Below are 27,313 nucleotides of genomic sequence, written 5' to 3' on the forward strand. Positions count from 1 at the left end.
GTTAGTGCTGTGAGAAGATTCCAGACTACAGGTTAGTACTGTGAGAAGATTCCAGACTACAGGTTAGTGCTGTGAGAAGGATCCAGACTACAGGTTAGTGCTGTGAGAAGATTCCAGACTACAGGTTAGTGCTGTGAGAAGATTCCAGACTACAGGTTAGTACTGTGAGAAGATTCCAGACTACAGGTTAGTGCTGTGAGAAGATTCCAGACTACAGGTTAGTGCTGTGAGAAGATTCCAGACTACAGGTTAGTGCTGTGAGAAGATTCCAGACTACAGGTTAGTACTGTGAGAAGATTCCAGACTACAGGTTAGTGCTGTGCGAAGATTCCAGACTACAGGTTAGTGCTGTGAGAAGATTCCAGACTACAGGTTAGTGCTGTGAGAAGATTCCAGACTACAGGTTAGTGCTGTGAGAAGATTCCAGACTACAGGTTAGTGCTGTGAGAAGATTCCAGACTACAGGTTAGTGCTGTGAGAAGATTCCAGACTAAAGGTTAGTGCTGTGAGAAGATTCCAGACTACAGGTTAGTGCTGTGAGAAAGTTCTCCAGATTACAGGAAGACTATATGACTGTCTCCCCATATTCCCATCATGACTGCACATATAGCCTTAAATACATTGTACATTGTATTCTGTTTTTCTCTCCTGAAAAATCTATGTGTTCTATATTAATGTGTTATTTTCCTCTCCTCCAGTGACGGGGCTGATCAGCAGACTCTGGCTGTGGTGGGCTCCCCCTACTGGATGGCCCCGGAGGTGCTGAGATGAGAGGTCTATGATGAAAAGATACTAACAGTACTCTACTGTTTCCTGGCTGTTATCTCACTGGTCCCAGTGCATAATAAGAGGAAGCAAACATAGTAATGCAATACAGTAGTACTATGCTATAATGCAATCTGGAAGGACAACTGTTCCATGTCCCTGCTGTGTTTTTCTGGTTGTGTCTAGTGGGTCTTGCTAATATGTATGTTTCTAGCAAATGACCAGACTCTTTCAAGGTGTATTATTGTGAATATGTCAAGTGAGATGTTATTGATCAGATGTGATTGGCTGACTCTGACCCCTAGGTGGATGTGTTTGCCTATGGAATCATCCTGTGTGAGATCATCGCCCGGACACACACACACACACACACACACACACACACACACACACACACACACACACACACACACACACACACACACACACACACACACACACACACACACACACACACACACACACACACACACACACGACCCCAGTTGATGACAGGCACACAGTTAACCAATGTTTTTCCGTTTTACACGATCACACAACCCTAAATCAAGGCTTTACTACTATCACACAACAAACGGACAGTGTATGAACAAACCCTTAACCCAACCCTTTCACCACCACTGCACAACCCCAGTACTGTCAAATAGCACCATAGAATATTTTTTTCCACTTTGACCCAGAAAAGAAGTACCGGTCCTTTCCCTTATTGAACATAATCACATGTAACTGCTGTGGAGGACTTGAGTATTGAATCAATGCAGTACATTGTAGAGGTTCCATTCTTGTTTTAATGTTTAATGAGTAGAACTCTATCACAGTGTGTGTCTCCATTGAGTAAATACTGTGTAGAAATACAACATGTATATATTTTTAACCTAGGCAGACAAACTAATTTACAGCTAGTCGGCTACATTAAAAGATGATGATGATGGTTTTCTGTGCGTGCTAGACGTTGGCTGCCTTTGAGAACCTGGTCGGTGACTATCGGACACCATTCCTCAACCTTGCAGTCCTCTGCTCTAATTTAAAATACAATAACAGACAGACAGACAGACTAACAGACATAATTGCATGCATCCATGACTCTGTGTACATACTTGCTGTAAATGCATAGATTGACAACCTAAAACCCCTGACCTTCACCTCTCCCTCCGCTGCTAGTCCCTCCCCTGCACCCCCGAGCTGGGGCGACCCCTCGCCCCCCTCCTCCGGGACCCCGACCTGCAGAGCTTGGGGAAAGACGAGGAAGAGGAGGTGGAGGATGAAAGGAGAAGGAGAAGGGAGGGATGGTGGAGGATGAAAGGTGGAAGGATAAAGGAGGGATGGTGGAGGATGAAAGGAGGAAGGATAAAGGAGGGATGGTGGAGGATGAAAGGAGGAAGGATAAAGGAGGGATGGTGGAGGATGAAAGGAGGAAGGGAGGGATGGTGGAGGATGAAAGGAGGAAGGAGAAGGGAGGGGGGGTGGAGGATGAAAGGAGGAAGGATAAAGGAGGGATGGTGGAGGATGAAAGGAGGAAGGATAAAGGAGGGATGGTGGAGGATGAAAGGAGGAAGGAGAAGGGAGGGATGGTGGATGAAAGGAGGAAGGATAAAGGAGGGATGGTGGAGGATGAAAGGAGGAAGGATAAAGGAGGGATGGTGGAGGATGAAAGGAGGAAGGATAAAGGAGGGATGGTGGAGGATGAAAGGAGGAAGGAGAAGGGAGGAATGGTGGAGGATGAAAGGAGGAAGGATAAAGGAGGGATGGTGGAGGATGAAAGGAGGAAGGATAAAGGAGGGATGGTGGAGGATGAAAGGAGGAAGGAGAAGGGAGGGATTGTGGAGGATGAAAGGAGGAAGGAGAAGGGAGGGATGGTGGAGGATGAAAGGAGGAAGGAGAAGGGAGGGATGGTGGAGGATGAAAGGAGGGATGGTGGAGGATGAAAGGAGGAAGGATAAAGGAGGGATGGTGGAGGATGAAAGGAGGAAGGAGAAGGGAGGGATGGTGGAGGATGAAAGGAGGAAGGAGAAGGAAGGGATGGTGGAGGATGAAAGGAGGAAGGAGAAGGGAGGGATGGTGGAGGATGAAAGGAGGAAGGAGAAGGGAGGGATGGTGGAGGATGAAAGGAGGAAGGAGAAGGGAGGGATAATGGAGGATGAAAGGAGGAAGGATAAAGGAGGGATGGTGGAGGATGAAAGGAGGAAGGATAAAGGTGGGATGGTGGAGGATGAAAGGAGGAAGGAGAAGGGAGGGATGGTGAGGGATGAAAGGAGGAAGGATAAAGGAGGGATGGTGGAGGACGTGTCAGATGATTCAGGGCTGCTTCTGGACCTGGACATGGTGTCTCTGGAGAGGAAGAGGAGGAAGCTTTTTCTCTGGGGGAGCCTATGGACTGCAGCAGGTCTCCTGACACGCTAGAGGGCGCTGTCCCTACACCAGGGAGACGTCTACTACACCCAGCCTCGTTCTCTTCCTCCTTGTTTCTGCAGCCTAACGGCTGGGGCTATCCAGTCTCCAACTCCCCTCCCCCTCCCTCCCTCGTCTCCCCCATCTGGACAACAACAACGGCTCGGCGACGGTGGTCGTCGGACGTCCGATTGGCTGGAGGGATAGCAGCTTCCGCACTGCAATCCTGGGCCCCCCTGCTGGCCCCGCCCCTGAGCAAGATGAGTTATTTTCCTGTCCGGGCTGCTGTCTTATTGGTTTAACCTTTCCTTCTGTGTGCCTGAAGGAGGCGAATGGTCTCGCTCCTCTGACCACGCCTTGTGTGCCTTGGCTGCCTCTACCGGAGGGACAGACTTAAGTAGGGCTCCCACTAGTGGGCTGACTGACAAAGTGTGTGTGTGCGCGTGTGTGTGTGTGTGTGTGCGTGTGCGTGTGCGTGTGCGTGTGTGTGTGTGTGTGTGAATTCATTATTTTCTTCTATTTATTCATTTGAGATCTTATATATTGGTTGTTGACCTGGAGCCATTTGATAACTGCAGTGTGTAGTGTGTAACTGCAGTGTGTAACCCTCTATGATCCAGGTATCCTCTCAGTGTTCTTCCCATAACCCACTATGATCCAGGTATCCTCTCAGTGTTCTTCCCATAACCCTCTATGATCCAGGTATCCTCAGCGTGTTTTAACAACCTGTGTAACTTTGAAACATCATGAAAAGCAATGTTCCTCTTTGTACTGATTATTCCACCCAAGGTTCCGTGTTTGTGTGTTTGTGTGTGTGTGTGTGTGTGCGTGTGTATGTGTGTGTGTGTGTGTGTGAGAGAGAGCTTGCGCCTGTTTGTGTGTCAGAGGGAGAAAAATAGTATGTGTGTGACTGAATGACTAAGGTTTGTCCCCTGATGTCTGTTTTGAAATGGTAAATGTCCGCTGGTCATTTCCCCGTACCTGTGTGTGAGAGATTAGAGAACTGAGTGTAATAATTGTATATGAAGTGAGTGAGGTGTACATCATCTTTACTAGAATGTTTTACACTATTGATGATAATCACTGCACTTTTGATTTCATAGGCCTGCTGGTTCCTTGTCTGTTTTGGATGAAATGGCACCCTATTCCCTATAAAGAGAACTACTTTGGACAAAGCCCCATGTGTCCTGGTCAAAAGTAGTGCATTATGTAGGGAATAGGATGCCAATTTGTCAGTCGGTCCCAGAGCTTAAGATTTGTTTGTCTCCCTCTGCTGGCTTGGAGGACCCAGACAGACCAGGCCACCATGGCTCACATGGCTGTGTCTCAAAACCCTTAAATGGCTTCCATTCCTCATATCCTTTACTTCTAGGAGAAGCTATACATGACCTGACCAGGGAAAACTCCAGGCCTTAGTTATAGACCTCGAGGTTTTAATAATCAGGTCACTTGGTCAGGAAAAGGTCCCGGCCATATTTATATAATATTAACTGATATGAGGGACTTTAAAAGGTTTATGACTATATGGCTATAGCTATTAACATTCAGAACCAGTTCTAACCACTTAATCCAGCTAGTGATCTGTAGGAAAGGAAGAGGAGGAAACATAAACCGGTGTATTGGGACGTAGCCGGTCTCCCTCAACTGTATTGGCCAGAGAGTCTCTTTATTACTTCACTGTTTAAACATCATGATTTACAGAGTCTGGACAACTGTGTGCATCCATCTAAAGAATTCCACTGTTCTGTCCCATATTGATGATGTCATAATGACAATGGTGTGAACACCGACCCATATGTCCATGGAACGACCGAGTCATGGAGTGTAATGCACTGAATGAAGACGTTTTTAATTTTTTGTTGTTTTTTAAAACATATTTTATTTATAATGCCTATGCATGGAAGTTACCCTGAAATCACGTATGTAGCTAATTACCAGCTTTAATAAACTGTCATGATGATTATTTGTGTTATTTTAAGAAAATATCCTCATTGAATACAAATGAAAACATTGAATGTAATCTATTGTAGCTGGCATTTGTCTAAATTGTCATTACATAATGTTTACTATTGACATAAATGGAAACAATCACAGACACAGTAGAGCCAGGTTAAATGTCATAAAGCTTTATGTAAGCTATAGAATATACATCTATAGAAGTCAATGGGTCCACAGTTACAGTCTATAACATTAGAATGGCAACAGAGTACACTGTCTGTAGATGCATTCAATGCAATGCAATACAATTGTAATTACATTCAATGTGACTAAGCTTGGGACTCTCGAACAGCATTGTTTCAGATGTTCATTGTATACCGCAAGCACCTTGTACTGCTTTCACCACTGGTTCAACAAATCTTTTAAGAAAACCATCTATAAAGCCATTTTCTCCTTCAGCTCTCTCTCTTGCCTCCCTTTCATGTTTTTCTCTCACCTCCTTTATTTCTTTCTCTTTAGCCTCTTTTTCCAGTTTCATTTTCTCCAGTTCCTCCTCCCTGAGTCTCTGCTCTTCCTTCTCTCTCTGGATTCTCTTCTTCTCCTCTGTAATCGCTTTCTCCTGAGCCTCTTGTTCCATTTTCTTCAGTTGCTCCTCATGTCTGCGTTTCTGCTCTTTGTTCTCTCTCAGGATCCTCTCATTCTCCTCTTTAAGCTCTTTCTCCCGAGCCTCTTGTTTCATTTTTTCTTTCTTCAGTTTCTCCTCCTCTCTGCGTATCTTCTCTTCTTCCTCTCTCATGATCCTGTTCTTCTCTTCTTCAATCGCTCTCTCAGCCTTCTGGAACATCTCAGTGGTGTAGTGGCTTCCTCCATTCACCTTCACCATATTGTTTATCTTCTCAAGCAGCTCAGTAACCTGGGAGGGATTCTTATCTTTCTTGTTGAAGACATGATATCCCCCACTGCATTGGGAATGTACACTATCCAGATCTGAATTTTTAAGCAGGAACTGTTCAATTGTAACATCATTATCAACAAGAAGGTCTCCATGTGTGAAGAGAACCATGGTGTATTTCGATGCTTCATCACCAAAGAATCTCTCAATTATCTCCAGAGTTTTCTGCTCCTCTTCAGTGAATCTTCCCAGTTGGATCACAACCAGGAACACATGGGGACCAGGTGCAGAGAAAGAGATGCATTTAGCAATCTTTTTCAGTGACTCCTCATTGGACAATGAAGTATCAAACAAACCTGGGGTGTCAATAACAGCTACACTTTGCTCACCCACTGTAACGGCGTTCCTCCTCCTCTTCATCCGAAGAGGAGGAGCAGGGATTAAACCAAGGCGCAGCGTAGTGAAATGACATGATTTATTAAACAAACAAAACAGACGAAAACGAACTATACTTGATAACTAATAAAACAACAAACGATGTAGACAGACCTGAAACGACGAACTTACATATAACGTGAAGAACGCAAATAACAGGAACAGACTACATGAAACGAACAAACCGCAAACAGTCCCGTATGGTGTAACATCGACACAGACACAGGAGACAACCACCCACAACGAACACAGTGAAACAACCTACCTAAATATGACTCTTAATTAGAGGAACGCCAAACACCTGCCTCTAATCAAGAGCCATACCAGGCAACCCTAAACCAACATAGAAACACACAACATAGAATGCCCACCCAAACTCACGTCCTGACCAACTAACACATACAACAAACTAACAGAAATAGGTCAGGAACGTGACATAACCCCCCCCATAAGGTGCGAACTCCGGGCGCACCAGCACAAAGTCTAGGGGAGGGTCTGGGTGGGCATCTGACCACGGTGGTGGCTCAGGCTCAGGGCGAGGTCCCCACCCCACCATAGTCAATCCCAGCTTCCATCTCCCCCTACAAATGACCACCCTCATACTACACCCACTTAATCCTTTGGGTAACATCAATACAAGGGGCAGCCCCGGGATAGAGGGATAGCTCAGGACAGAGGGATAGCTCAGGACAGAGGGATAGCTCAGGATAGAGAGGTAGCTCAGGATAGAGAGGCAGCTCAGGATAGAGGGGCAACTCCGGACTGAAAGGCAGCTCCGGACAGAGAGACAGCTCTGGACTGAGGGGCAGTTCTGGGTAAATAGCCGCTCTGGGCTAAGGGACAGCTCATGACTGGCTGACGGCTCTGGACGCTCATGGCTCGCTGACGGCTCTGGACGCTCATGGCTGGCTGACGGCTCTGGACGCTCATGGCTGGCTGACGGCTCTGGACGCTCATGGCTGGCTGACGGCTCTGGACGCTCATGGCTGGCTGACGGCTCTGGACGCTCATGGCTCGCTGACGGCTCTGGACGCTCATGGCTGGCTGACGGCTCTGGACGCTCATGGCTGGCTGACGGCTCTGGACGCTCATGGCTCACTGGCGGTTCTGGACGCTCATGGCTCACTGGCGGTTCTGGCAGATCCTGTCTGGTTGGCGGCTCTGGCAGATCCTGTCTGGTTGGCGGCTCTGGCAGATCCTGTCTGGTTGGCGGCTCTGGCAGATCCTGTCTGGTTGGCGGCTCTGGCAGATCCTGTCTGGTTGGCGGCTCTGGCAGATCCTGTCTGGTTGGCGGCTCTGGCAGATCCTGACTGACGAATGGCTCTAGCGGCTCCTGACTGACGATCGGCTCTGACGGCTCGGGACAGACGGGCGGCTCTAATGGCACTGGGCAGACGGATGGCTCAGATGGCGCTGGAGAGACGGATGGCTCAGATGGCGCTGGGGAGACGGATGGCTCAGATGGCGCTGGGGAGACGGATGGCTCAGATGGCGCTGGGGAGACGGATGGCTCAGATGGCGCTGGGGAGACGGATGGCTCAGATGGCGCTGCGGAGACGGATGGCTCAGACTGATCCTGTCTAGCGGAAGGCTTTGGCTGCTCCTGTCTGGCGGAAGGCTCTAGCGGCTCCTGTCTGGCGGAAGGCTCTAGCGGCTCCAGTCTGGCGGAAGGCTCTAGCGGCTCCAGTCTGGCGGAAGGCTCTGTAGGCTCATAGCAGACGGGCGGCTTTGCAGGCTCATGGCAGATGGGCAGTTCATGCGGCGCTTGGCAGACGGCAGACTCTGGCCGGCTGAGACGCACTGTAGGCCTGGTACGTGGTGCCGGAACTGGAAGCACCGGACTGGAGACACGCACTTCAAGCCTAGTGCGGGGAGCAGGGACAGGGCACACTGGACTCTCAAAGCGTACTCTGTGCCTGGTGCGTGGTACCGGCACTGGTGGCACCGGGCTGAGTACACGCACATCAGGACTAGTACGGGGAGAAGTAACAGTGTGTACAGGACTCAGGAGACGCACAGGAGGCTTAGTGCGTGTTGTCGGAACTGGAGGCACCGAACTGGATACACGCACTACATGGAGAGTGCGTGGAGGAGGAACAGGTGGTACTGGGCTGGAGCGGGGAGGTAGCGCCGGAAATACCGGACCATGCAAGCCTACTGGCTCTCTTGAGCATTGAGCCTGCCCAACCTTACCTGGTTGAATGCTCCCGGTCGCCCGACCAGTGCGGGGAGGTGGAATAACCCGCACCGGGCTATGTAGGCGAACCGGGGAAACCATGCATAAGGCAGGTGCCATGTATGCCGGCCCGAGGAGACGCACTGGAGACCAGACGCGTTGAGCCGGCCTCATGACACCTGGCTCAATGCCCAATCTAGCCCTACCAGTGCGGGGAGGTGGAATAACCCGCACCGGGCTATGCACACGTACAGGAGACACCGTGCGCTCTACTGCGTAACACAGCGTCTGCCCGTACTCCCGCTCTCCACGGTAAGCCTGGGAAGTGGGCGCAGGTCTCCTACCTGCCCTAGGCCCACTACCTCTTAGCCCCCCCCCAAGAAATTTTTGGGTGTTACTCACGGGCTTTTCGGGCTTCCGTGCAAGACGCGTCCCCTCATAACGCCGGTTCCTCTCTCTCTTTTCCTCCGCTCTCCGAACTGCCTCCAGCTGTTCCCATGGACGGTGATTCACTTTAGCCCATGGTCCTTCTCCGTTAAATACTTGCTCCCAACTCCACAAGTCCTGTATACTCTCCCGTTGCTCGAAATTACGCTGCTTGGTTCTGGATTGGTGGGTGGTTCTGTAACGGCGTTCCTCCTCCTCTTCATCCGAAGAGGAGGAGCAGGGATTAAACCAAGGCGCAGCGTAGTGAAATGACATGATTTATTAAACAAACAAAACAGACGAAAACGAACTATACTTGATAACTAATAAAACAACAAACGATGTAGACAGACCTGAAACGACGAACTTACATATAACGTGAAGAACGCAAATAACAGGAACAGACTACATGAAACGAACAAACCGCAAACAGTCCCGTATGGTGTAACATCGACACAGACGCAGGAGACAACCACCCACAACGAACACAGTGAAACAACCTACCTAAATATGACTCTTAATTAGAGGAACGCCAAACACCTGCCTCTAATCAAGAGCCATACCAGGCAACCCTAAACCAACATAGAAACACACAACATAGAATGCCCACCCAAACTCACGTCCTGACCAACTAACACATACAACAAACTAACAGAAATAGGTCAGGAACGTGACACCCACCTTCCCTCTTGTCTTTTTACAGTCTTTTGTCTGAGAAATAGAGGAAAATGTTGATGTGAAAACTGTTTTCCCTAGAATGGTGTTTCCTGCAGCACTTTTCCCAGCTCCTGTCTTCCCGACCAGAACAATGCGGAACTCCTCATTTTGTGTAAGCAGTTGGATTCCTGTGGTTAACAAAAACACTTGTTAAATTTTTAAGAGGTCTAGACTTCATGTACTGCTTGTTAGCATATTTTGAGTAATTTGCAAAAACAATTTGTTTCACACTTCTTAATTTTAACACAAAGCAGTACTTCATGGTCTGCACAAAATAATCTGTGAGCATCGCCTCTACAGATGCAGGATCTTAATTTTACCCAGTTTGCTACAGCAGGAAAATAATGCTGCAACAACAGGAAATGTGAATTATTATATGGATTATAATAAATGGGCATTTTTGTCGGGGTTAACATATTGTTCGTTAGGGAAAATCAAGTCTGAACTTTCGAAGTGGACATTAGAAACTTTAGAGTACTTAAAACGCAAATCCACTACAATTTTGCATTTGCTGCTGTGCAGGAAAACCTTCATCAACAAAATATTTATAAAATTAAGATCCTACATCTGTATGTGCTAAACTGTTTTTAGGCGATTATAATTTTTTTGGTAAGTTGACTCCCATCAAATACCAAGCAATCTCTTGGTTTTAATATATAAATAAAGGCCACATGTAACGGCAGCCTTCCTCCTCGCGAGAAGAGAAGGTGTAGCAGGGATCGGACCAAGACGCAGCGTAGTTTGTGCTCAACATATTTAATAATGACGATAAACGTGAACACTTAACAATTACAAAATAACAAAATGTGGCAAACAGATACAGTCCTAGCTGGTGCAGAGAAAACACAAAGACAGGAAACAACCACCCACAAACCCCAACACAAAACAAGCCACCTATATATGATTCCCAATCGGAGACAACACAAAACACCTGCCTCTGATTGGGAACCATATTAGGCCAAACACAGAAACAGACAAACTAGACACACAACATAGAATGCCCACCCAGCTCACGTCCTGACCAACACTAAAACAAGCAAAACACACAAGAACTATGGTCAGAACGTGACACCACAGCTCAAAAATAAATGTCAAATCCATGTGTTCCTTTTTAGAATCATTACAGCAGGTGAGAAAGAGAATGAAAGATAGAGAAGGTCGTGCTCTAAAACAGTCATATACAATAAGCGCATACAAGAATAAAACACATTGTTAGTTATGAATGTAAAAAAATAAAGACTTACCTAAAGTATTAATAAAACATGTTTCAATTTTTATTTATTTTTTTAAATATGAATTACTCCACTGACTTGTACATTATAATGTAACTAATAATGTTAACATTTTGTGTCAACTTGACAAAGAAATAACAGCAGTGGAGTAATATAAAATAATGCTCCCCACTGCTATACATCATTATATTTCTAGAGCACATGAAGTTCAAAGGAAAAAGCACATAAAAAAACGAATCAATACCATTGACTTGAGTTCCCATCTTTATAAACTAAACGCTACTCACCAGACTGAGACACTTTGCTGTTCATGTTTGCAGTGAAGATCTGTCAGTATCAAGCACTGTGTGAGAGTAGTAGTAGTAGAAGTAGTTTCTGTGCTCCTAAAAGGATACTAAAGAGATACAGTGTGAGAGTGGGTCTTCCCACTTGTTTTATACAGGATCTCTCAGGTGCCCACGCCCTGACACACCCACAGGCTTTCTCTTAGCTTTCATACAATTTCTGAAATCCTTTCCCACTAGTTATGGCTGTAATACAATAGAAATGTTTTGACTGGTCTAATATTGAACTATTCAGTCAAGTCAAATCGTAATGAACTAGTAATCGGCGGTATGTTTGGACTACTAATTGAGGCCGAATATATTCAACATGTTTGAACATTTTCGGGATGCTGTAGAGTGCCCGGGAGCCTATGGGAGCCATCATCCGCAAATGGGTTATGTCCTTACATTTTACGAGACTGTGGCATTATGTTTTACTCTGGGTTTGAACTAAAGATTTGGTCAAATGTGCCGGGAGCTGATCAGGAACCTGTAGATCGTACTAAAAACGTGTAGTGTCTGGCCGGCTTTAGTTTCACATATTGTTACTCAATAAGTCACACCTTAAGTGACCTCATTTGCTATAGCCTGTAGGTTGGGTATTGAAAGCCCCACATTGTGAATAATAATAGTTCTAATGACAATACTAATAATATACTAATACTAATAATACCTTTATTTGTAAAGCAATTTTCATATACTTCAAAATGCAAAGCAAAAAGCAAACAATAACAACATGGAAGATTAGTAGGCTTAACTATATGCCACCGTTAGTGTAATGAATATACAGCAGAAAAGTCTGCTTCCTCTAAGTCAAGTGGTGTTACAGAACATGTGTCTTTGCATTACAACTTCCTGCCCCCTGACACATAACGTTTGTATTGTCGCATACTAAATGATTGTTCATTTCTCTTTACTGATGATGTCTACCTATACACCCTCCACTATATGTCTTTGGACAGTGATGCTAAAATGTTACATTTGTCTCTGTACTAGAGCATTTTGGATTTGAGATCAATGTTCATATGAGGTGACCGTATAGAATGTCACCTTTTACTTGAAGGTATTTTCTTACATATCTGAATGACCATTTAGAAAATGAAAGCACCTTAGAGATCTAGTCCCGCCATTTGTAAACGTCATAAGTATTTAGACAAATTTCACTTATAGTGTACCAAAGTAGTAAAAAACATAGTATTTGGTACCATATTCCTAACACTGAATGACTACATCAAGCTTGTGACTCTACAAACTCAATGCCTTTACAGTTTGTTGTAGTTGTGAATGGCAGAAATGCAACATTGAGCTTCAGGAAAAATGTGCTGTAAGAAAACTGTAAAATTCTATAAAAATCACATCAAAATGGATGAAAAGCATTTAAATATGATGGATAATATTGTCTAATGGTATATACATCTGAAATTAAGTTATATTTAGTCTGAAATAGACATATTTATCAACCCGACTGATCCATGTTTTTTGAATTTCGCTATCAAAACATATATTTTTGAAAGGACAAACTATGTTGTGTATTTTCTATGTATGGAGAACATCTAACTTAGTTCTAGTAATATTTGGTTGTCCTTTCTGGCTTCATTTGAAGAGAGAACCTCCTATCTTACTTCTTTACCATAAAATGAATGGTCGTCAATGGCCGTATTCTGACCTCATAAACCACCATTTTTAAAAATATATTCATTTTTGCTATTTTGATGTGTAGAGGGAACATCAAAGTTAACCTTGAAGTATGTGGTTGTCCATAGTTGCTGAATGTGGAAGGGAATCAGTCTCTAACTTGTCTATCAATATATGTACTGCTGCTGAGTGGTGCACTGGTCTAAGGCACTGTAGGGTTCACTACAGACCCTGGTTAAATCCCAGGCTGCATCACAACTGGCCATGATGGCGAGTCCCATAGGGCGGCGTACAATTGGTCTAGTGTCATCCCGGTTAGGGGAGGGTTCAGCCGAGGTAGGCTGTCATTGAAAAGAGAAATTTGTTTTCATCTGACTTGCTTAGTTAAATAATATGTGAATGTGGCCTTATGTCTCAGTTTGGGAACCCTTTAAGCTGTGTTTTTGCAACACTTACAAAACTAGCTCTAGCTATGGCTCAGAGTTATTGTTTCCCAATTTCCTTTTTTTCTGCACAGCTCCTACATTTTAGAGAAGACAAGAACAAAAATGTCACGTCATGTACTTGCATGGAAGGACTACAACATACAGTATGATTGTGTAGTGGACCAGTGTGGTGTCAGATGATGCCACAATAATCATTAATGGCACACAACAAAATGACTACTGAGAGATACATCTGGGTCTAAGTAGATTCACTATTTAGTGTTTAACGGCAGTGTTAGCACATTTAGAGTACCACATCTCAAGTCATTGCTTTCATCAAAATGTTGTTTGGTCATTTAGTCCATCAGTGGATATTTACTGTAGTTTTCTCTTGAAGTACTTGTCCTGTTGACCAGCCCATAGACCTTGTCCTGTTGACCAGCCCATAGACCCTGTCCTGTTGACCAGCCCATAGACCCTGTCCTGTTGACCAGCCCATATACCTTGTCCTGTTGACCAGCCCATAGACCTTGTTCTGTTGACCAGCCCATATACCTTGTCCTGTTGACCAGCCCATAGACCTTGTCCTGTTGACCAGCCTATATACCTTGTCCTGTTGACCAGCTCATATACCGTCCTGTTGACCAGCCCATAGACCCTGTTCAGTTGACCAGCCCATATATCTTGTCCTGTTGATTATCCCATACACCTTGTCCTGTTAACCAGCCCATACACCTTGTCCTGTTGACCAGTCCATAGACCTTGTCCTGTTGACCAGCCCATAGACCTTGTTCTGTTGACCAGTCCATAGACCTTGTCCTGTTGACCAGCCCATAGAAGGGTGGGACTAAAAATAACAAGATAGTCAAATATACTGTGTCAGTAAAGTGTATATAGTATGTTTAAGCTGGAAGCCTAAGTGTTGTTGTCCATTAGTTTACTCCAGTTTGGGGAGGTGTGGAAGGGTCAGGGGAAAATAACAAAGGAAAAATATAAAATACATGGGAGATTTGTAATCTAGCCACAATCTACCTGCAATATTAGAGCTCATCTACCAGAAACAAGAAAGAAAAAACGCATCATGTTACAAGCAGGAAACAAGTTATGGACGAACCAGAAATGTGGTCATGTCAACCCTGGATGATGCATGTGTGACTTGTTCATCTGTTTGGCACATTGGAACATTCCAATCTTTTAGGACATGAACAGGCAGAACAGGTTTAATAAGCAAAGCATAGTTCCATTGTTTTCAGGAAGGTGTTCCCATGGTGAAAGGAGGGACAGGAGGCAGACTACGGGCAAATATTCACTGTTCTCCGTCAGAGAAATGTGGCCTTAAAGTAGAGAAGAGGTAGACTGTCTATTACAAATTAAATTCTATAATGTGTGATATAAAAAATAATTACTGACAACTGGAACAACCAAATCAGGAAGGTGTAACCATGGCAGGGACAGGTGGGATGATGAGTGACAGGAGGGGGGGCAGGAAGAGTGATAGGAGGGACAGGAAGGGTGATAGGAGGGACAGGAGGAGTGATAGGAGGGACAGGAGGGGTGATAGGAGGAGTGATAGGAGGGAAGATAGGAGGGACAGGAAGGGTGATAGGAGGGACAAGAAGGGTGATAGGAGGGACAGGAGGGAAGATAGGAGGGGCAGGAGGGATGATAGGAGGGACAGGAATGGTGATAGGAGGGACAAGAGGGGTGATAGGAGAGATAATAACAAGGAGGGGAAAGTGAGGAAGGTGATACACTTCGTAAAATGTTTCTGGTTCGTCCACAACTTGTTTCCTGCTTGTAGCAGCATGCGTTTAAAGGAATGTTCTCTCTAACTATAAGTCACATTATATTTTTTAGATAATGTTTCTATTGTGAGGGTGTGTAATGCAAGTCGAGATGTCCTTGGATGAATGTCAAAAAGATGTATAACCGACGTTGTGTCAGGTTGTGGGCCACTGATGAATGGAATCGGGCGCAGGAGAGCAGAGATGAGTGCACAAGGTATTTATTCCACGAACAGCACCAGTATAAAACAAATACTAAAGGTGCGCGAAATTACCGGTCACTCGTAAATAACGGGCGTAATAACGAACCCGGCAAACAAAACCAGATAACAAGTAACGACCTGAACATATATACAAACATGCACACAAACATGGGGATAAACAGAGGGTTAAATAAGGAACATGTAATTGGGGTATTGAAACCAGGTGTGTAGAAAACAAAAACAAACAAATGGGAAAAAAAAGTGGATCGGCGATGGCTAGAAGGCCGGTGACGTCGACCGCCGAACGCCGCTCAAACAAGGAGAGGGACCGACTTCGGCGGAAGTCGTGACTTAAAAGACCCACACATACCTAAACAAACATTGAGTGAATGACTATTGGTTCGGAACTTTTGTGAAACATCACAGCACAGTTGAAAAATGTATGTCAAATGGACAAGAGGGGTGATGGGAGAGACAACAGGGGTGATAGGAAGGACAGGAATGGTGATAGGAGGGACAGGAAGGGTGATAGGAGGGACAGGAGGGGTGATAAGAGAGACAGGAGGGGTGATAGTAGGGGTGATAGGAGGGACAGGAAGGGTGATAGGAGGGACAGGCAGGGTGATTTGATGGACAGGAAGGGTGATAGGAGGGACAGGAGGAGGGATAGGAGAGATAATAACAAAGAGGGGAAAGTGTTTCCTGCTTGTAGCAGGACGCGTTTAAAGGAATGTTCTCTCTAACTATAAGTCGAATGATCTTTTTTAGATAATGTTTTTATAGTGAGGGTTTGTAATGCAAGTCGAGATGTCCTTGGATGAATGTCAACAAGATGCATGACTGACATTGTTAAAAGACCCACACATACCTAAACAAACATTGGGTGTATGACTTTTGGCTCTTTGCCACCTGGAACACAACAATGATTTCAGTACCACACCCTCCTCATAACCACCATGAAACTAAGACTTTAACTTAATCTAAACATGTATCTTTCATTTGCAATCTGTAAAAACTATGGGAATAGAAATGTTCAGAACTTTTGTGAAACATCACAGCACAGTTGATAAATATATGGCAAATAGAAATCAAAGCTGGATGATGTTCAGAGACAGATGGGAGGGGTTGAGAGGAGCTGAAGGGTGGGACTAACAGTAACAAGATAGTCAAATATACTGTGTCAGTAAAGTGTATATAGTATGTGTAACCTGGAAGCCTAAGTGTTGTTGTCCATTAGTTTACTCCAGTTTGGGGGGGCAGCGGAAAATAACAAAGGAAAACATGTAATACATATATTATACATATTTACAATAAAATACATGGGAGATTTGTAATCTAGCAGACAATTACATTGATGGAAGACAAAATCTACCTGCAATATTAGAGATCATTTACCAGAAACAAGAAAAAAAATGCACCCTGTTACAAGCAGGAAACAAGTTATTGACGAACCAGAAATGTGGTCATGTCCACCCTGGATGATGCATGTGTGACTTGTTCACCTGTTTGGCACATTGGAACATTCTAACCTTTTAGGACATGAACAGGCAGAACAGGTTTAATAAGCAAAGCATAGTTCCATTGTTTTCAGGAAGGTGTTCCCATGGTGAAAGGAGGGACAGGAGGCAGACTACGGGCGAATATCCAATGTTCTCCATCTGAGTAAAATGCCCTTAAAATAGTGGAGTGGTAGACTGTCTATTACAAATTAAAAACTACAATGTCTGACTTAATAAATAATTACTGACAAATGGATCAACCAAATCAGGAAGGTATAACCATGGCAGGATGATAAGAGAGACAGGAGCGGTGATAGGAGGGGCAGGAGGGATGATAGGAGGGGCAGGACGGATGATAGGTGGAACAGGAGGGGTGATGGAAGAGACAGGAATGGTGATAGGAGGGACTAGAGGGATGATAGGAGAGACAAGAGGGGTGATAGGAGGGACAAGAGGGGTGATAGGAGAGAGAAGAGGGGTAATGGGAGGGACAAGAAGGGTGATGGGAGGGGCAGGAGGGATGATAGGAGGGACAAGAGGGGTGATGTGAGGGACAGCAAGGGTGATAGGAGGCACAAGAGGGGTGATGGGAGGGACAGGAAGGGACAGGAAGGGTAATAGGAGGGACAGGAGGGAAGATAGGTGGAACAGGAGGGGTGATGGAAGAGACAGGAATGGTGATAGGAGGGACTAGTGGGATGAGAGGAGAGACAAGAGGGGTGATGGGAGGGACAGGAATGGTGATAGGAGGGACTAGAGGGGTGATAAGAGAGACAAGAGGGGTGATAGGAGAGACAAGAGGGGTGATGGGAGAGACAAGAGGGGTGATGGGAGAGACAAGAGGGGTGATGGGAGAGATAATAACAAAGAGGGGAAAGTGAGGAAAGTGATACAATTCATAAAGTGTTTCTGGTTCGTCCACAACTTGTTTCCTGCTTGTAGCAGGACGCGTTTAAAGGAATGTTCTCTCTAACTATGTCACATGATTTGTTTTAGATAATGTTTATATAGTGAGGGTTTGTAATGCAAGTCGAGATGTCCTTGGATGAATGTCAACATGATGTATAACCGACGTTGTTAAAAAACCAACACATACCTAAACAAACATTGGGTATATGACTTTTGGTTCAGAACTTTTGTGAAACATCACAGCACAGTTGAAAAATGTATGTCAAATGGACAAGAGGTGTAATGGGAGAGACAAGAGGGGTGATAGGAGGGACAGGTGGGGTGATAGGAGGGACAGTAAGGGTGATAAGAGAGACAGGAAGGGTGATAGGAGGGACAGGTGGGGTGATAAGAGAGACAGGAGGGGTGATAGTAGGGGTGATCAAAGGACAGGAAGGGTGATAGGAGGGACAAGAGGGGTGATTTGAGGGACAGGTGGAGTGATAATCGAGACAGGAGGGGTGATAGTAGGGGTGATCGGAGGGACAGCAAGGGTGATAGGAGGGACAGGAAGGGTGATAGGAGGGACAGGAAGGGTGATAGGAGGGACAGGAAGGATGATAGGAGAGATAATAACAAGGAGGGGAAAGTGAGGAAGGTGATACACTTCGTAATGTTTCTGGTTCGTCCACAACTTGTTTCCTGCTTGTAACAGGACGCGTTTAAAGGAGTGTTCTCTCTAACTATAAGTCACATCATTTTTTTTAGATAATGTTTATATAGTGAGGGTTTGTAATGCAAGTCGAGATGTCCTTGGATGAATGTCAACAAGATGCATGACTGACATTGTTAAAAGACCCATACATACCTAAACAAACATTGGGTGTATGACTTTTGGCTCTTTGCCACCTGGAACACAACAATGATTTCAGTACCACACCCTCCTCACAACCACCAGGAAACTAAGGCTTTAAGTAAATCTAAACATGTATCTTTCATTTACAATCTGTAAAAAATATGGGAATAGAAATGTTCAGAACTTTTGTGAAAAATCACAGCACAGTTGATAAATATATGCAAATAGAAATCAAAGCTGGATGATGTTCAGAGACAGATGGGAGGGGTTGATAGGAGCTGAAGGGTGGGATTGACAGTAACAAGATTATCAAATATACTGTGTATGTATATAGTATGTATAAGCTGGAAGCCTAAGTGTTGTACGTCGAAGCCTAAGTGTTGTTGTCCATTAGTTTACTCCAACTAGGGGAGGGGTGTAAACCCAGTACAAAGTAAATTCACACTCACATAACCACGGTTCAATGACCTTAAAAGTGCATTCAGCTGACCGAGAAAACAACTTACGCAACACATTCATTTTTTCAAGCCGCCAATAACTGTGTTGTTTTTTTCTCATTCTGCTTTGAGTTACCAAGGACACAGATTTTACAACGTGACTAACTGCCAAGAGAATACATAAGTGTGTCTCTGGTGTGGCGTTCCTGACAGACACCATAACCTTACAGTATAAAAACCCTGAGGAATGTAGTGACCTACTGCCTAACACCTGACATATCTACTCATCTACACTCCAAATCCTGGTAAATAACCTGTATCGTCTACTTTATGTAACCTGTATCGTCTACTTTATGTAACCTGTATAGTCTACTTTATGTAACCTGTATAGTCTACTTTATGTAACCTGTATCGTCTACTTTATGTAACCTGTATAGTCTACTTTATGTAACCTGTATAGTCTACTTTATGTAACCTGTATAGTCTACTTTATGTAACCTGTATAGTCTACTTTATGTAACCTGTATAGTCTACTTTATGTAACCTGTATAGTCTACTTTATGTAACCTGTATAGTCTACTTTATGTAACCTGTATAGTCTACTTTATGTAACCTGTATAGTCTACTTTATGTAACCTGTATCGTCTACTTTATGTAACCTGTATAGTCTACTTTATGTAACCTGTATAGTCTACTTTATGTAGCCTGTATAGTCTACTTTATGTAACCTGTATAGTCTACTTTATGTAACCTGTATAGTCTACTTTATGTAACCTGTATAGTCTACTTTATGTAACCTGTATAGTCTACTTTATGTAACCTGTATAGTCTACGTTATGTAACCTGTATAGTCTACTTTATGTAGCCTGTATAGTCTACTTTATGTAACCTGTATAGTCTACTTTATGTAACCTGTATAGTCTACTTTATGTAACCTGTATAGTGTACTTTATGTAACCTGTATAGTCTACTTTATGTAACCTGTATAGTCTACTTTATGTAACCTGTATAGTCTACGTTATGTAACCTGTATAGTCTACTTTATGTAACCTGTATAGTCTACTTTATGTAACCTGTATAGTCTACTTTATGTAACCTGTATAGTCTACTTTATGTAACCTGTATAGTCTACTTTATGTAACCTGTATAGTCTACTTTATGTAACCTGTATAGTCTACGTTATGTAACCTGTATAGTCTACTTTATGTAACCTGTATAGTCTACTTTATGTAACCTGTATAGTCTACTTTATGTAACCTGTATAGTCTACTTTATGTAACCTGTATAGTCTACTTTATGTAACCTGTATAGTCTACTTTATGTAACCTGTATAGTCTACTTTACTTTATGTAACCTGTATAGTCTACTTTATGTAACCTGTATAGTCTACTTTATGTAACCTGTATAGTCTACTTTATGTAACCTGTATAGTCTACTTTATGTAACCTGTATAGTCTACGTTATGTAACCTGTATAGTCTACTTTATGTAACCTGTATAGTCTACTTTATGTAACCTGTATAGTCTACTTTATGTAACCTGTATAGTCTACTTTATGTAACCTGTATAGTCTACGTTATGTAACCTGTATAGTCTACTTTATGTAGCCTGTATAGTCTACTTTATGTAACCTGTATAGTCTACTTTATGTAACCTGTATAGTCTACTTTATGTAACCTGTATAGTCTACTTTATGTAACCTGTATAGTCTACTTTATGTAACCTGTATAGTCTACTTTATGTAACCTGTATAGTCTACTTTATGTAACCTGTATAGTCTACTTTATGTAACCTGTATAGTTTTACGTTATGTAACCTGTATAGTCTACTTTATGTAACCTGTATAGTCTACTTTATGTAACCTGTATAGTCTACTTTATGTAACCTGTATAGTCTACTTTATGTAACCTGTATAGTCTACTTTATGTAACCTGTATAGTCTACTTTATGTAACCTGTATAGTCTACTTTATGTAACCTGTATAGTCTACGTTATGTAACCTGTATAGTCTACTTTATGTAACCTGTATAGTCTACTTTATGTAACCTGTATAGTCTACTTTATGTAACCTGTATAGTCTACTTTATGTAACCTGTATAGTCTACGTTATGTAACCTGTATACTCTACTTTATGTAACCTGTATAGTCTACGTTATGTAACCTGTATACTCTACTTTATGTAACCTGTATAGTCTACTTTATGTAACCTGTATAGTCTACTTTATGTAACCTGTATAGTCTACTTTATGTAACCTGTATAGTCTACGTTATGTAACCTGTATAGTCTACTTTATGTAACCTGTATAGTCTACGTTATGTAACCTGTATAGTCTACTTTATGTAACCTGTATAGTCTACTTTATGTAACCTGTATAGTCTACTTTATGTAACCTGTATAGTCTACTTTATGTAACCTGTATAGTCTACGTTATGTAACCTGTATAGTCTACTTTATGTAGCCTGTATAGTCTACTTTATGTAACCTGTATAGTCTACTTTATGTAACCTGTATAGTCTACTTTATGTAACCTGTATAGTCTACTTTATGTAACCTGTATAGTCTACGTTATGTAACCTGTATAGTCTACTTTATGTAACCTGTATAGTCTACTTTATGTAACCTGTATAGTCTACTTTATGTAACCTGTATAGTCTACTTTATGTAACCTGTATAGTCTACGTTATGTAACCTGTATACTCTACTTTATGTAACCTGTATAGTCTACTTTATGTAGCCTTCAAGAGGGATATGTTGGTCACATTCATATTCTTCACTTTATTGAGTGCTTGCACTACTTCTGTTTGACACCAAATTATATCTGGTACATTGTCCTGTCTGTATACAGTATACTGTATATTCTGGTAATGGGAAACATGTGTAGTTTTCACTTTTGGTTCCTTGACAAAAGCATATTTAAAAATAGAATATGATGATGAAGGGGTGAGGTTTGAATATAAAGGGCAACATTTTCTGTGAACACTGATGGTCTGTGAGAAGGTGATGATTATTTAGTCAGATTTAAAGTGTAAATAGTGGGATTGCCCCCAATGCAATCAGCAAGTTGTTATAATCCAAACATATTTATTTAAAATGCTCTGTTTCTTTAAAAAAAGGGGGTTGTGATATTTCGCTGTGGATAAGTGTCTTCTTACTGAGACTACTTAGAGTTGTTTTGAAGCCATGCATTTATACACGTGTCTTGTTTTACTTTGTATAAAATAATAAAATGCAGTACGACAGGATCTTTCTACATGTGTCTCCGTCCATGATTATATATCACAGTCTCAATGTTAATGAATTAACAGGTTATAGAGCAAACATCGCAATTATCACAACACATAGGTTTAAATATGGCTGTTTTGGGGGGGGGGGGGTTCTTTCCTAGTGATTTTACCCCCACACCGCTACACATACAGTACAAACTCCAGTCAGCCACACTGGAATTGAATAAAACCGACACCATCTCAGCTTCTGTGTGTATTTTTTGTAAAGCTGATATTTACTATGGGTTGGGTTTGGACAGACAGAAATTATACAAGTCTAACAGAGTGTAAATGTTTAATAAAGTGTTTAATACATTTTTAAATGAAGAAGACACAAACCATTAAAGCAATATTTTTCCAGCATCAATACAATGTCCATGAAAATAAGCAGCCATTGTTTACTTTACATTTTACAATACCTGATGGATGCAACTAAAACAAGTGGTCAAGTTGAGTTTTCAGTGACCCTTTACTTTACAGTGCCATGAAATAGTTCTGAATTGAATATGAACTATTTGCTCTTAGATAGTCATTCATCAAGCTCCCAAGGAGGGAATGGGAGATGTATTATGTCTACTGTAAAGGAGAGTCATGCTGTAGTTCATGTCTTATGTAGGCTGACAGGCAGAAACAAATGCCCTCATTCAGGGAAATATAACATTCTTGACTCTCAAAATGTGCAATACCCAAGTCAATATTCATCACTAAGAGTCACAAGCAAAACGTATGTTAATTATGAAAGTAGTAAAGCTAAAGGACATTTCTGAACATCCTGTCCTGTAAATTGTGAGAGGAGATAAGAGTTAATGTCTGGTGTTCTCTGTCTTGGCTGAAGAGCTTGGCTTCCCTCCAGTGTTATACCAGGTAGAATGTCTTCTTTTTCCCCCTTTTTCCAGCCAGGCCAACTTTCACCCTTTGCCAGTTCTTCAAGAATTCTTGCTACTTTTGTCATGGTTTAATTTTGAGTGCTTTCTAGTGGCTGTAATAGTATGGTTAATCCCCTTAATTTGCCACGGTAATTTGCCACAGTTTTAAAAAAACTTTGCATTGTACAGTCTACAATCAGCTTCATGGTTCTATGTCTCTCATTGTAAACACAGTTGTTATTTTAGAGAGTTGGCTATTGCAGATATAGGCTTATGTCCTATTATGGACTGTTAAAGATTATTATCAAGGCAGGATTGCATTTGTAGCTTTAGAAATTATGTATTGATAACTCATACATCATGTTTTGTTCAAGTCAAGTCAAATACTTTATATACCATTTAGAAGTATTCATATTACTGTAGGTCTATTATATACAACACATTCAGTATTATGTCACGAAGAGAATAACAGTAAACAGTTACTTATTCTGTGACTGAAAATGCTGTAAATATCAAATGTAGTGTTACATGTCATTTTATTTTGGTATTCAGTTCCTTATATCCACATTGAATTTCACAGCCATTTTGTCTGTGGTTAAAGAAGAAAGAAAACAATATATTTTACATACCAAGTTATTTCAATGTATTAAATTAATGATGAACTGCCTATTCTTTGTGGCAGTTATACTGTCACAAAAAAAAATTACCCCGAAAGGTTATTTGAGGAACCATTAAAGGGGGTTATTTGAGGAACTTCGAGGTTCCCCCATAGCTTAAATTTGAAGAACCCCTAATAGATCTTCCAGGAATCTTTTTTTTTGTGAAGTGCAATCTGGATGATGTGGCACGCAACCATTGGTTGATGCAATGCAACGCCTGAGCATTTAGTCAGACAGGAACTCAACCATGCTCTCTGCTGCATGATAAAACGTAGCTTTCTAGTCAGTCAGGGCATTTCTTGTAAATTATGTTCTCTGCTACAGCCTTGGAGAGATTTTCTCCTGTATTTGCTTTGCATGGATAAAAGACAATGGGCGCGTTCCAGTGGATCACTTTTGTCAAGTCGGCCTTTAAGTGTGTTGAATAATGGGGATAGAAATTGCCCAACTTGTGACTACATGACAACTGCATGAACTTCACAAAAACCATGAGATCAAAGGTCATAAAGTTTTGACTGTAGTCACAGATTAACCATTACACATATATTATATTTAACTAGACAAGTCAGTTAAGAACAAATTCTTATTTACAATGACAGCTTACCCCGGCCAAACACGGACGATGCTGGGCCAATTGTGTGCCGCCCTATGAGACTCCCAATCACGGCCGGTTGTGATACAGCCTGGAATCGAAACAAGGTCTGTAGTGACGCCTCTAGCACTGAGATGCAGTGCCTTAGACCACTGCGTCACTCAGGATTCCCTTGACCAGATACTCCAGCTGCTCTAACAATGGAAAGAAATGTATTCAAAAATAGAAGGCAGTCGGGAGGAGGCAAGATCAGGTGGGACCATTCCAGCCAATGACAGGACAGACACACGTGTGAACACCAGACACAACTCCTATATAAAGTGTTTTTTCACAAAGTTCCTGGGATGTCACGTGTCCTACTTATATCAGTACACTCCTAACAACCTTATCATTACAAAACGTCTAGTCGATCAAATACGCCAAAGTAGCAAATGAGCCATTCCATTTTTTGTTGACTAAACTCAACACTCTCATTGACCTCCATACAAACATTCCTCGCTTGGCGAGCAAAATCTTTTTTTAAAGCCACTGTCACGAGAATTTCTAGTTCCAATGATATTAACTCAAAACTCACTATATACTTTGACCAATTCCCCAGTTAATAGAAGAATTTGACAAAGTCCCAGAAGTCTGCAAAGGTAAATTCTTTATTCAGAGAGCTCTAAAAATCATACCATGGACATTTGGTTATATACCTCACATTTGGTCATAAATGCCCCTCATCTTCTCCTAACACTGTTTATCATATCCTGCCACGTGTTATACAATCTACTGCAAATCTAACGGTTTCTCCCCCCCCCCCTGGGTGGGGAGACCTCTTTCCCTGTTATCAGTTTCACAGTGGTCACAAGTTGTCTGCCACAGTTCCTTGTCTGTTAACAGTTCCTCTTTTCCTATGCACATACATTCAAGCCATTTATACAGTGACAGGGTGGAATACTGTTAGTTATTGTCTGAACATTACTTTAAACGTATAAATCATTTAGTCATTATCTTACTATTACCTTAAACATATAAATCATATGAATTACTATAACAGCCACCTGCTGGAGAAGACAGATTTTGGGCCAGTTATCCGTCTCTTCACCTCTTCCTCTCTGCTGCAGTCGATGGCAAGTTTGTGCAGTTGCTCTTCATCAACTTCATCTTGCAACCAGCGCCTGCATTGTGGGAGTCTTCAATCATGTTGTGTTTTTTTTCGACCCACGCAAACGTGACCAAAGAAGTGACTGAAACAGGAACCAACTTTGCCATGATTCATGTATACCGTGGATATTGGGTACAAATGATTGAGATATTTGAGGCTCTCTCACCAATTGATAGTACTGCCATGTTGATCTGAGCCTTGCTGGTGAAAAACCACAACAGTGTCCAACTGTCAGCTGTTGCAGATGCACCTCCCCAGACTTTACTCCTCAACTTTCATCTGCAGTCGGTTGCTTCAGCCTTACCTCAAACAAGCCCAATATAGAGAGGGTTATGTAGAATAGCCTAGTAAACCATTCTATCTACAGAAAGCTGCAGAGCTGTAGAATAAAGTGGACTGGTCCATATTGGTGTGAGACATACTTAATTGGCACAGCATAGGCTGATATACATCATAAACATGTTTTTAAAAAATATATATTTTTATATTGAGTATCAAATAAAAAGGTATACAAATTCTATACGTGAATGAAATTCTCTTTCACCACTTGAATTCTTTCCAAATACTGTTTCAACAGAGAGTACATGATATTACATGCAGTTTTACATTATACTGTTCGAATCAGAGGAGGCTGGTGGGAGAAGCTATAGGAGGGCGGGCTCTTTGTAATGGTTGGAATCAATGGAATGGAACCAAACACAAGGAGACAATGTTTAACTCTGTTCCATTGATTCCATTCCAGCCATTACAATGAGCCCTTCCTCCTATAGCTCCTATCAGCCTCCTCTGGTTCAGATGTATTATGAATGGTTAAAGCCCCGATGCAGGCTTTTTAATTGTATTTTTAAATCATCACTGTATGTCTAATAAATCACTGTGTGTATTTATTTAATGAAAATAAAAATGTTTTTAATCATTTATTTTCCTGAGCCTCTTTTTGCCATTTCCGTACACAGTCCTGACTGGAGGATAGAATTGTCTAAACTCTAGTAATCTCGGTTACCCAGAAGTAAAATTCCCGTGAAAGTTGTCACTTCCCGTTTCACTTCTGGGGGAAATGAGGGTAACAATTGATTTCCGTTGTGTGAAGGAAGGAAGCAAAGTTCCCTCCCTTGCAAAAGGAAACTCTCAGCCAAATCCCGTCTGCTAATTTCACCCGTGTTTACGATCCGTGTGGACACACACTCAAAGTGGTTTTGATAGTACAGACTGGGATATGTTCCGGGATTCATCCGATAACATTGAGGAGTTTACCACAACAGTCACTGGCTTCATCAAAAAGTGCATAGACAATATCACCCCCACAGTGACTAGAAGAACATATCCCAAATAGAAACCATGGATTACAGGCAACGTCCGTGCTGGGCTAAAGGCTAGAGCTGTCGCTTACAATGAACAGGACACAGACGGATAGAAGGAATCCCGCTACGACCTCCAACGAGACATCAAGCATGCAAAGGGACAATATAGGAGGAAGGTGGAATGATATGACACTGTCTACGGCGCTCGTCGTATGTGGCGGGGCTTGCAGACAATAACGTATTACAAAGGGAAACCCAGCCATGAGCTGCCCATTGACGCATAACTCCCAAATGAACTGAATGCCTTTAATGCTTGCTTCGAAGAATGCAGTGCCTTCGGAAAGTATTCAGACCCCTTGACTTTTATCCACATCTTGTTACGTTACAGTCTTATTTTAAAATGGATTAAATAAATAAAAATCCTCAGCAATCTACACACAATACCCCATAATGATGAAGTGAAAAC

General features: G+C 42.4%; 1 protein-coding gene across 1 annotated transcript; it reads right to left on the bottom strand.

The window, feature by feature from the left end:
- Positions 1–1,922: 1,922 nt before the first annotated feature.
- On the bottom strand, positions 1,923–11,281 carry LOC120034773 (GTPase IMAP family member 9-like). Its single transcript, XM_038981376.1, has 5 exons — positions 11,257–11,281; positions 9,698–9,865; positions 9,637–9,651; positions 5,588–6,357; positions 1,923–1,994 (listed from the first exon to the last, which is right to left on the bottom strand). Exons 1-5 carry the CDS (start codon positions 11,279–11,281, stop codon positions 1,923–1,925), a joined length of 1,050 nt encoding a protein of 349 aa, XP_038837304.1.
- Between the last annotated feature and the right edge of the window lie 16,032 nt (positions 11,282–27,313).

Source organism: Salvelinus namaycush, chromosome 42 (genome assembly GCF_016432855.1).
Source record: "Salvelinus namaycush isolate Seneca chromosome 42, SaNama_1.0, whole genome shotgun sequence".
NCBI lineage: Eukaryota > Metazoa > Chordata > Actinopteri > Salmoniformes > Salmonidae > Salvelinus > Salvelinus namaycush.